This window comes from Porites lutea, chromosome 12 (assembly GCF_958299795.1).
Source record: "Porites lutea chromosome 12, jaPorLute2.1, whole genome shotgun sequence".
Classification (NCBI taxonomy): Eukaryota; Metazoa; Cnidaria; class Anthozoa; order Scleractinia; family Poritidae; genus Porites; species Porites lutea.
Window position 1 is genome coordinate 6,246,676 of NC_133212.1, and position 12,490 is coordinate 6,259,165.

The window sequence follows — 12,490 nt, forward strand, 5'->3', positions numbered from 1 at the left end:
TGGCACCTGCCTACAGTTTATATCAACAATCATTTAAAACAGAGTGACAACTCACAGACATGAAATTCTGATTCAATGCACATCTACTCATTTCTGACAGCTAAAAGGTAAAAACAAAAATGGGCCAAAATTAAAACAAAGAAATAGTGTTAAGAATGAAAACAGCATTTTATGCTTCATTTTCTAACCATTTTTGTGTGCTACAACAAACTGTATAAATTGCCACTGGGCATTATGCACAAACATTTTAAAAAAATGTCAACTTCCATGAAGATGTCTATTTTGTTTTACCACAAACTAGAAACCAGCTAGACCATCCTTACGTTAAAAAATATAATAACTCAAAAATTGAGAGGGTGCATCAAGGCAAAGTGAAACCTGCTGCATAATATGAAAATATATTTAACGCATTTTTAATGCACACATTTTCCTTTTACAATTTCTTTCAGTAATGGCTCAAGATATGTCTTTTTTTATAATTATTTTTTTTGGTATAAATTTATTAGGAAACTGAGGCTTGCAACTCTTATCCTCACAGAGTATTTTGTTGTGTTCACTTAAATTTCCCTGTAGGATCAGTGTTGGTGCAGCAAACAAAAGAGAATGTTTTACTATTTTCTGAATCTCATAGCAGGAAGAGAAAATTATTTTTTTTTACACTAACAAGTGTATTGTTATCACAAAGGTAGATTTACCAAAACAAAACCAAAGGGATTTTGGGCTACATTCTACAGAAAGCTATCACACAAATCTCTCATTTTAATCTCTTTTTTTTGGTAATGGTGATAGGGTCGAGCTTTAGATCAAAGAAAATTTACACTTTATGAATATTTAATTCAAAAACTCCTGAACAGGAAGATAGTCAATTTGAGACAAAGGTTATTTTTCACACCAAAATATTCAAGCACCGAATATTTTAGATATCTTAAGAATTACTTTCATTTGGTCTTTCTAATACACTAATGCCTTGAATAAATTCAAAAGGAACCTGAAAACCTTCACACATTTGGTGCCACAATTACTACACTGCAAGCAATTACATTTTAAGATAAAAATTTTCATAACAATAATTTTTCAGAAGTCAATTAAATTGCTGAAAGGAGAAATTCACCTCTTACTACCTGGGTCTGTTTCTAGCATGTGTATGCTTCAACCTAGAATGTTTGGAAATCAAAAATTAGTTCAGAAAATTGCCCTATAGTTTATCAATTTAAAGAAGAAAATAAGAACTGCCATTTAAGTTTCATTTCGGTGTATTCCTTCTTCAAAATATCAGTGTGTGAGATTACAAAAAGACAAAATTTACATTTTATTTTCTTTATTCTCAGGCAGATGTTTGATTTTTTTGCAATAATGTAAATTACATGGACAGAAAAGTTTTACATTGAATTCACTTTATTACATGCTTATTTTTGTCCATGAATCTTCTCAAAATCTAAATTTGACAATATATTATAATTCTAATATAAAAGTGATGTTTTCTGTGAGTGAAAGGAATATTTGGCACAATTTGTCAGTTGGTTATGAACACGGCACAGCAAGAGTTCACTTCACAGTTAAATTCAGTTCTGAAAACAGAATTGCATGATGGATTTAAATAAAAAAAATTATTTCGGAAAAAAACACAGTGTTGGGATCACTGCTTTTAAAATGATTAGAATACAATAGTTCTAACAAACCTTTTTGGTAGAAAACGATGAAGGGAAAGCAAAACAGGAGAATTAATTTTGGATATCTTGGAATTTGTTGAATCCAAATTGCATTGCTTTAGTGAAGTGAAAATATAAACAAAGTAAAAAGCACATTTTTGTTGCATTTACGCCATAAATATTCATACACCTTATCTTATCTGTGAAGAATTCTTTTGCCTACACACCTACATAACACAAAAATGGACATTTGAGCAAGTTGCACATTATCTTTCCAAATTTTTTTTTTCAAGCAACACCTTCTTATGACCAAGTTGAACTTGTAGCCAAATCTACAATCTTCATGAGCTAAAGATCCTGAAGGATAAACTAACAGATAAAAATATAAACCAAAAGGATTTTTAATACAAAGTACTCAGGAAAAACAGGATTTGAATATAAATGAAAATTATCATCGCTTGAAAACATATATAGATATGAATTTTTTTGTCAGTGACCTGCTGAGTTGTAGGAAAGTATATCCTGGATATCACATAACATCAAACATGTATAAACCATCTTTAGAAAATATATTGCTTCGCTAAAATGTGGCAGGCATATTGACTATGAAGGCGAAATGGGCACGAACCCACTAATTGACAGATACCAGCTGTTTTTTTCAGTACGTGTCCATGTTTAAGTTCCTTTAAAATCATTTATTGATTGAAACGTGTCTAGACCAAACATTTGTCAAATTGTAAACTGGCTGGCCAATAAAGCCCTTAGTTTAGCAGTTTGCATTCTGACAGTTTAGAGCCCCAAGTTGGAATAAAAAATATTGCTTTCTGAGGAAGAATTCTCATAAATTCCAAACAGATCTTGAAGTGACCCCCTGGTATTCACTACTCTCATAGATGAAAATTAACCAGTATATTAAAAAATATATTTGAGTTTCTGTGGTTACCGCTGAAAATTCCATACCTCTAAGCATCTTGAGCACGGGCTCCCCCAAGTCAGATTTGTTTTAAGAGCACAAAAAACTGACATCTACCAAACAGTTTAATTTGCCTGGTAATCTTATTAGCTGTGGCCGTTGAATTTCCAACAATCCATTGTACTTGAAATGCAGCCTAAATATTGTTACTGTAAAACTGTTTTCACCATAATAATTTTTCCTACCAAAATACGTACTAATAAACTTGAAAAACAGCAGTTGCTAAAAAGTTCCTACAGTTTACTCAAGAGTTTCATTTACTTCAAAACTGTTGTGATTTAGTCCAACAAAATCCTAATGGATGGAAGTGGATTTCTAAATCTAGCAAAATGTTTTAAAAATTCTTGGTCAACACACCTTATTTTTTACTGGAAATGTCCTCAAGCTTATTAATGATTTAAATTTTTCATTTTGTTTCTCTCTACAACTTGTAAGACTTCAACAAACTCAAAAGATATGTAATAAAGCCTGCGTATAATCCATTTTTTATCATCTCGAAAGGTTATATGCATGTTCTAATGGTTATGGTTGAACATTTGAAAGAGTTGTCAAAAAGCATCTTTTTCTCATAAAAATCTATATAGATGACCATTAAGGGATAAATATAAAGTACAACACAAAATCTTGCTAATGCTTAAAATATTTCTTAATCACTCTCTTCTCTGAATTTCTTTCATTTACTCGGGCAGACAATTTCTATTAAGGTTTTTCTCACCTAAATATTTATTGGTTTTTATCCTCAGCAACAATTTGGAAGGAAAGTAGTTCACACAATAAAGTTGTAATTTTAATGAAATTTCTTTTTCAGCCAATCAGAAGCACATATCTGAACAGACCTAACCCTATACCATAATGTCAAAATAGATTCATTAATTTCATTTTCTTTCTTTTCTGGACCAAAAACTGGACCTCACAACACCTGTAAATATTTCAATGAAATAAACCTTCTTTAGCACAGCAGCTGTTTTTAAGAAACTAATTTCACTGGACAAAGATTTGGTCTCAGCCTTCACCAAGGCAAATCAAACCAAAATCAGGCCGATAGAAATATTCTTCAGGTCCATGAAATATTAAATTAAGGAAAAAATAAACTCAATCAGGCGTGTCAAACGTAATCTTTGATCGCCTCAGCGATAAAGCTTGCGGCTAGTGTGTTCATCAATTTTTAAAGACATTGTTACCTCAATCATATTCCTGAATCTTGGGTCTTTTTTTCCAACCACGATTTCGGCGTTTTCCTCCTCTGGATCACTGTTTGCAATCCCTCTCAATTAAAAAATCTCCCTTCTTGATATTTTGCACAAAAACTACAGCCTTAATTAGGAAACTGCGAAAATAAACACAGAAGCGAAAGTAAATTGAACTCCAATAGCTATGTAGCTGTCTAGCTACGAGTTGTATAAACGGAGAAATTTGTTGAAGTGGGTTTACTCTGTTACATTCTAAATATTTATCCCTTGGGCACGATAAAAAAGATGAGAAAAAAAAATTATGGAATAAAAAATAAGTAAAATAAATAGAGTTTTCCCCAAGGAAACTGACAATTAAAATATTCGACACAAAGTGAAATCAATAATTATTGATCAAACGAATGATTCTCGAATGTTATCTACTGAATTTTTTCCCAATCATCGATATTTTGAACAAATGAAATTAGTAATTTTATCCGTCTTCTTCGACTGTCTTTTATAATGGCTCTCGGAGGGGGAAATGAGTTCAAACAGAGCAGAAAACATTACGATCAAAACAACTCAAAACAACAAAAAAATTACCAACACAGAAATACACTGAAGAAAAATTTAATGAAAGAAAAAACGAAGGAGGAAACCTGCTCTATCCTTTGAGGAAAGAGCGAAAATCCGCCAACAAATCAACAATATACATTAAAGTAAATAATAAAGATTGAACTAAAAGAAATCGTGAACGACGACTATTATACCAAGCTGTCAAACAAGTGGAAACAGGGTTCTCACAAAAAAAGTTCGATACTCTGAAGAGAAATAAAGCTCGAATTACCAAACAAACACTTTAGTTTTAAACGTAAAGATCTGGCCTAAACTATAACGAAGAAATCGTTAAAAGCCAGCTGATCTTCGAGAATTCCGGTATACCGTGAACAGACATACTTGTATTTACCTTCGTAATTAACACACAGCGTCAAAGTAAAATCTAAATTTTTAAACTATTTTCAACAGTAGAAAACCGTTCGCCGGCCGGCAAAAATCGGTTTTTCGGTCACTAAACTAAGTTTAAAGATCAAACAGAAACCTCTGAAATTTTTACTTAAAAGGGGAGAAATATCAAAATTTTGTCAGTAGCAGCTTGACGTGAACGGAAGGGCGAGGGGTCGACTCGCCATCTTTTCTTGGCACTCGGTGATCGATGAATGTTCCTCGCAGATTTCAATTCAAGTTTTCTCTAAGAGCTTGAATATTATTGCTTCTTAACGCTTGGCGTCTTAAATGATACTTGAAGAGGGGGTTTGTCCTCGTGCCCGGCAATCCGTTGACCGTTCAACCCCGCGATTGCTGCTTGAGCATCATCATAATTTTGCATGTTAACGAAGCCAAAGTTTTGGCCCTTCTTGACTCTCACATCGGAAATCGCGCCGTATTTTGCGAACAGTTTGTACAAAAGCTTCTCTGGATCAATTTTAGCTGTCCCTGTGTCGTCTTTATCCGAAGGCAAGCCATACACAAATACACAGTAACTACCCGGAACGAGTGCATTCGGCGTAAAAGTGTTGTTGTTTGGGCTCTGCAAAAACGTGAGCGGTGAGTAGCGAAAGTTCGCGCCTTGGTGATAGAGAGGTCCTACCCCGCTGGCAGTGAATGGCGATCTTACATTTCCACGAATTTGTGGAGGTGTTAGGCTAAGCGGTGATTGAAAAGCAAACGGAATCTGAGGCTTGTTGCTTGGAGGATTGGCGAACTTTACGGTCAGTTTTGAAGATTCTGTGGGACTTTCACCCGGTAACTGTGCTCCATTCAGAGCGTCGATCGCAGCTTGTGCCTGAGAGCGCTTGTCAAAGCGGACGAAACCAGCGCCACGACTCAGAGAATTTTCGTCTTTAAGTACTTTCGATGTTATAATCTCGCCGTATTTCTGAAAGAGCATCTCTAGCTGTTGCTCATTCATTGTCTTTGGCAGTCCACTAATGTACAGATTGGCATTTTTTATGTCGTCGGACGACGGACGAGCAAAGCTAACTTTGATGTTTTTGCTCTGAACTCGCAGCTTGTTCAGCTCCCGTACCGCTTTTGAAGCGTGCTCCGGGTCGGCATAATTTACGAACGCGTAGCCAAGGCTGTTCCCAGACACTTTGTCCCGAACTAGTTTCAACTGTGAGACGGTGCCAAATTCTTCAAACAGGGTTCTGAGTTCCCCTTCCTTCATTGTAGGCGGTAGATAGTTGATGATCAAGTTCGTCTTGGAATGGTGACCGTTTTCAGTACCATTTTCCATAGAATCGCCGTTGATTTGCACGGGAGCTGCACTGTCATTCATCTTGTCCAACATTAAGAACGGTATTAAAGCAAGAGGGAAACTCTTGGAAAAGATAACGAATAAATTATAGGGTCACCAAATGAACTCGATCGTCTCGAAGATCAACCGAACGTCAAAAATTCGAATGGGAAATGAACTGTCAGAGATGGCGGCAAAACTTATTTATGTTCCACGTGGTTAGCCCTATGACAAATTTCCCATTGCAATGCTATACCCTCTAGGAATAATAACAAAGTACCCACCAGGTGTGGGTGAGTAATTGCCTTTCGACCAGCGTTGTTTTTGATATCTTTCTGGCGCTAGCTTATCTTGATGACCATTCGCTAAACGGTTTTTAGTCTAATTACGTTAAAGGGATATTTCAGTATTTTATCTTCGTCGACAGGAACCTCACTTTGCCATTGTTTACAAAATGTAAGAGGGTGGGGTAGGGGTACAAACTTGATGGCGGCTAAAACAAAGGACCGGAAAATCGGAAATTGCAGCTGAATTTTGCGTGGTTGAAATCCTTCAAGCGGATAAATATGTCTGATCTCCAGCTAAAAGGATTATTCTAACACATTTTAGCTTTATAAATTTCATTTGAAGCCTTTAAAAACTGCAAAAAGTGCAGTAAAATCCTTTGACAGATGAGTAGGGCCTGTGCAAATTATACCGAAATGTACATTGTTTATGTCGTGTGAAGTGCTTCGATTTTCATATACTCATTTTTGTCGTTGCGGATTAATTGTACATATTCATTCCATTGTTTAGTTTGTCAAATTAAGGTGAAAGCGTCGCTTTGTTGTTTTGCTTTACACTTCTCGATTTGACGTCTCGGCGCCTCTGGCAAGAATAGAAAACCCGTTGGGTTTGGACAATATTGATATTCCAATTTTGATGTGGAAAATCATTCCACCTCGTTCATTTCCGTTGTTTATCCACTCGTTTAGGATCTCAGTCTCAGTCGCTCGTCGTTTTCAAATGTCATCGAATACAGGAAACTGTCAGCGTTGTCGCTATGGTGTTTTAGTTTGTGATAATCAGGAAAAATGGGGTGGTGTACGTGGCATAGGAAAGCGATTTATTGACGCCTTCGGAAGTGAGAGCGATCCCGATCGAGAAGAATGGCATATCTTTTCCGCTGTAGATGGCGAGCTGCCTTCGGAAAAAGATTTGGATACTTTTAATGGCTTCTTCATCTCGGGAAGTCCTCGATCTGCCAACGATAACCTTAAGTGGATCAATGATTTGAAGAATTTTATCTCTTCAGCGGCTAAAAGCCCCTCGAAGGCTCGTGTCGTGGGCGTCTGTTTCGGTCATCAACTCATTGGTGCCGCTCTTGGAGGTGAAGTAACCCCTAATCCATCGAAGAAATTCGTTTTACAGAGCGAGGAGATCAAACCGGTGGAAGATTTTCAAGGAAATGAAGCTTTCAGAGAGCTTATCGAGTGCCGTGATTCTCTACGACTGCTTGAGTGTCATGGAGATTGCGTTGCGTCCCTCCCCCCTGGGGCTACAAGTTTGGCGAGCTCTACAACCTGCCAACACGAAATGATTCAGTTTGCAGAAAATATATTTGGAATTCAAGCTCATCCAGAATTTACTGTGCAAGATTACAAAGAATTGTTAATTCCCGATTTAGTAGCTGGAGGAAAGTTAGACGAAAATGGTCAAAGAGTTTGTGAAGAAACCATTAGTTTGCCTTTGGACTCAGCAAGGATGGCGGCTGCACTCAAGAAATTTGTCGCCAAAGAAGACAATTAACAACTTAACGGGAACTTTCGGATGGAGTCGGAACTTGAGTCATTACAAGGCGCCGAAAAGGGAAATAATATTATTGCCCTGACGGCTAGACTAAGCCATTTAATACCTGTGCAAAAGATTCACACATATTTAATTCACTTAATAATTAATTTTCATAATTTTTGAGCTATTAAATGGCTTAATCAAGTATTTTGGCTAGGACAATCAGATCACCTGTTATTTTTCATACAGTGATGTCCTGATTTTAATGCCAAATAACACTTTAATACTACCAAAGGGTGCAGGGGGGTTACTTGGGTCAATTTTTGCTGGGTACTGCCCCTGGCTTCTCAGAACCCCTACCCCATCATAGTCTATTGTCTAGCCAATTATAGAGCCCATCTTTCTAAGTGGCAGCGTGCAAAGAAAGTACTGTTCGATAGCCCAGGGCTAGTGGATTTTGGTATCCGGCTAGTGAATTCTGTTTTTAACTTGCCCGACGGGCAAGTGATGTTTTATGAGGAAATTATTTGAATAACAGAGGAACAAAAAGTTTTTGGGGCTAGTTGAAATGACATCTGGGCTAGTAAATGCTAGCTTCAGCTTACCCGAATGGCAAGCTGTAAAAATGATTTTCTTTGCACCCTGAGTCGCTTTTGGGCAAATGTAATCTGCTTTGCCACTTTCTGCTTATACATCTACCTTTAAACTGGTCTAGTAGGTCAGTCATCCCAAAACAAATTCACACATTAGGTTTTCAAATTCCTAGATTCATAAACTTTTTTGACCCCCAAATCCCTAAGTGCGACCCCATTCTAGTAACTCTTTTGAAAACATAACCCCATTAGTCAATGCAGTCATGAAAATGAGACCCCATCCAGCAGCACATCCTCATTAGCTTTATCCTACTACTTGAAATTACCCTACTCTGGATTAGTACAGTGGGACAAATATGACCTACAGGTATCTGGTCACCTCGCCACCAAACTGTCTCACCACCAACAAAATCACCACTAAGAATAGAACTTAGCTTAGCAATGGAAACTTCAATGGAAATTTCAAAGAAGTATAGCTAGTTGTTGTGAAACATTCTGCCAGTTTTTTAAGACGTTCGACACAAGGATCATCAATTAGGATTGACAAAATATTTGGTTGCTTTTAAATTTGAATAAGCTTGACGAAAAAGTAAAAATCTTAGCTAAGTAATCCTAGGTCAGGGGCGGATCTAGGGGGAGGGTGCAGGGGGTGCGCACCCTCCCCTGAGATGACCTATGGTTTTCTAATACAACTGGTATTCTGCAGAAAAAAAAAAAAAACTATGTGGTTTATTGGTGTTGAAGTAGAGCAAGAGACGAGTGCACCCCCTCCTAAAAAAAATCCTGGATCCGCCCCTGTAGGTATTAAACTGTGTCAATTATCTGAGAGTCATTTGTTGGTGGCGAGTTGACCTTTTGGTGGCAATATCATTGGTGGAGGGATGACCATAAACTGACCCCCATTTGTTCATAAAATCCTGGTGGTATTTTAATTCTATTGTACTTTTTGATCATCAGCTCATGCTTAGGAGTTCCCCCTGGAATTTCTAGTACTCGTAGGGGGGTGGTAAAAGATATTTTTGTGCCTTGCAATCAGCCCTTTTTCCCTTATGAATAGTGATTTCCTTTCTGGCCGTGATGCACGATTTTCCAAAATATTTTTTGTGAAATAATAAATATTAATGTTTAATTCACCATGAATTGTGTTCTCACTGTTTGTTATTTTCATGAATTATGAAAGAACCATTTTTCCCCTGAAAATGTGATCTAGACCACCAGCCTTTGCCACCCTTTCAGAGGGGTGTTTTTGAAACTCCTGTCAATTTTATATGGAAAATCGTAAGTAGAATGTGTAATAACTTTTTCCAATCAAGATTGCCAATATTTTGTTATACATAAATATGATTTTTCTTATCACAATGATTATCATGCGTATTTCTTTATATTCTGTAATGTGATCGTAGTCTAGTCATGTTTGTACTGTATAAATTGTACAATTGGTGGTAAAGAAATTCAATAATGTAACCATAATTTACAATAACATAAGTCAATAAGATCATTGACAAAAAAAATGATATTTTTCTACCTAAATTTTCTTTAATACTATATAACAAAGGCCATCTAACTGAAAATTACAAAAAATGCAGCTATTTTCTTAAAAAAATACCAAGAACTGATAAATAAAAACATTTTTAATATGTTTTTTGTCACCGTCTAAGATCAATTTCCTATGCTTTTGATTTTAAGCCAGAATTTCAGCTGTTCCCTCGAGTCAGGAGTTTGGGGAGGAGATACCTGAAGTTCAGGCTAGTTTTTTATATGGAAATGGGGATATTCGTGATGCAGTATTTGCCTTTCAAATTCAAGGCAAGGAATGGGATTTTCGAGCAAAATGGCAGCGAGATTGAAGATTGAAAGTATGCATGGGATGTGGAATGCCACAAATATAAACCATGGTATAATCCACCTAAAGGATTACAGAATTGAGTGAAAATTTGGGTTAGGTTGATGAGATTAAAGAATCCTCGGGCTCTTTTAGATATCGTCCCAATGAAAAATCAGGAAGTTAAAAGATCTCAGTGTGCGTAAAAACTTCTTCGAGGTGAGGGGAATTTTGAGGACGAGAGCTACCCCCTGCTTTCTTACCGTTTTCTGCCCAATAAAACGTTATTTTAGGAACTAAGGCAAAGTTTATTTTTATCGGGCAAAAACCCGGGAGATGGGGGTGGGGGGGGGCGGTGGTGTGGTCACTCAACAAAGTTTTATACCGGGAGTCTCCCCCCCCCCAAGGTCCGGCCACTTACCCTTTTTATATACCATTTTTGACAGAAAAAGAACCCCTTCCTTTTGACAAATGGTTCCCCTTTCCATACCTAGTTTAAAACTTTGCATCCCTTTTAACTGCTAAAGGATCCTAAAATGCGCTGTGTCTTACATGTGAATAAATTACAAAACCAGAAAGTTTCCTCGACTTTTTTACAGCCATAAAATGCATCTGTTGCGTTAGCCCCTCTGACAGATTTTCCTACCCTTTTATATACTCCAACCAACTCCTGCTGACTAAAAAAGGTTACCCCCTTTGGGCGGAACCTCTCCCAAATGGGCCATTATGGGGAGTACCCCAGGGGGCAGGAAACCTCGTTAGAAACGAAAACAACAAAAGGACATCTCTTTGTAAAGTATGTACACTTAAATGGCTGTTTATGTGCAGTTTAACCGCTTTATCGATCTTACCAAAAATTCCCATGCAAATCCCTATCACTTGGCTTCGACTGAGTTGACTGTTGTGAGGGCTGGGTGCCCTGTGTGCCTGGACAATTGCACAGTGACGTCACCTTACCACAACTACCAGAATCCTACAGTTTTATTTGTTGTTTTTTTTTTTTTTGGGCAAAATAGGGATATTGTTTTTCAGTCAGTGGGATTGACATTTAAATAAGCGAAGCATAAACGAAGAGAATTCTGGAAGTTCGGTAGGCTTCATCCTGAAAATGGCCTATTTTCTTAGCTGTCTTAAACCAGCAATGTAAATGCAAACTGCTAGGTTACTCGGTGCCAAACGAAATGCATTTTAACATCGAAAACACAACAACAAAAAAACGTAAATATTTAATAACTAAGTAAACAACTGATTAACCGTGGATGGAGCGTTCAAGAAAATGCGTTTGCACAACACTCGATGATATTTTGAAATTTCCACCTTTATTAACCGGTTTTGATATTTTTCATTTCCACCCCAGGCTCATGGTTGGGACTCCCTACATTTTCCCTCCCCTGGGAGCAGTTTTGTCCCGGAAGTACCAAGAACCAGCGGGCAGGACTTGGGATTTGGATCCCGGTTGCATAAATCCTACCTCGGACGTGATATTCGCTGTATCTTCTCTCTGACGTTTACTTTATAATTAGCCAAACTCTTGGACGCTTTCCATTCAGCCCAAAATTCCGGAAATTTCGGTTAGAAATAAAATGCAACGGACCATGTCGGTTCAGTCCAACCGGAATATTTGGGACCACCTCGGGGGCACCCAACGAGAATATAGCTCACAATCACTTTAACATAGCATTGTTCAAAGTATTTTAGTATTTAAACGGTACATATAGACATATTTTTATCCCCTAAAAATTTTTCATACGTTCGGATTTCCTACCTGAAAGTCCAGTGATCCGAAAATTATAGTTATCGAAACTTACCTTTTCGAAAATTTCAGCCAGAAAAAAGGCTCCCGAGAATTGTAGGTGACCTTTTCAGGGTAAAATCCGTTAAAAATAGGCAATTATACCACCTTTCAGATTTTCGAAAATCCTAGGAGAGGTGGGCAAGCAAGAAATTTTACAACAAATGTTCCGAAAATTCTAGATCTCAAATCGTGTTCCGAACAGATATTTTCCGAAAATTGACGTTGGGTGCCCCTGACCACCTTTTAGGCCTTAATTTTTTTTTCGAATAGTTTTCCTCTCTTGGCTCGTAAAGCGGGTGTTATGCAGGCTAAAATACATTCTTCGCATGGGAAGATGCCGCACCGTGCTAGGGACTAGACAAGTTCTAGCCTGCTTAAGGTGCCAGTTTTTTTGGCGGGAAGGAAGAAATCTCGAGGACGCAC

At 37.3% G+C, this 12,490-nt stretch overlaps 2 protein-coding genes across 2 annotated transcripts; one reads left to right on the plus strand and one right to left on the minus strand.

Annotated features, from left to right (window-relative positions):
* Nucleotides 1-4,405: 4,405 nt before the first annotated feature.
* LOC140921482 (ELAV-like protein 3) lies at nt 4,406-6,281 on the minus strand. Its single transcript, XM_073371485.1, has one exon. The coding sequence runs from the start codon at nt 6,139-6,141 to the stop codon at nt 5,056-5,058; it is 1,086 nt and encodes a 361-aa protein (XP_073227586.1). The 5' UTR covers nt 6,142-6,281; the 3' UTR covers nt 4,406-5,055.
* Nucleotides 6,282-6,592: 311 nt separating this feature from the next.
* On the plus strand, nt 6,593-8,280 carry LOC140921483 (uncharacterized). Its single transcript, XM_073371486.1, has one exon. The coding sequence runs from the start codon at nt 7,009-7,011 to the stop codon at nt 7,873-7,875; it is 867 nt and encodes a 288-aa protein (XP_073227587.1). The 5' UTR covers nt 6,593-7,008; the 3' UTR covers nt 7,876-8,280.
* The last annotated feature ends 4,210 nt before the right edge of the window (nt 8,281-12,490 follow it).

Excerpts from the sequence above, each read along its gene's own strand:
- LOC140921482 (XM_073371485.1), bottom strand. The coding sequence starts at position 6,141 with ATGTTGGACAAGATGAATGACAGTGCAGCTCCCGTGCAAATCAACGGC.
- LOC140921483 (XM_073371486.1), top strand. The coding sequence starts at position 7,009 with ATGTGGAAAATCATTCCACCTCGTTCATTTCCGTTGTTTATCCACTCG.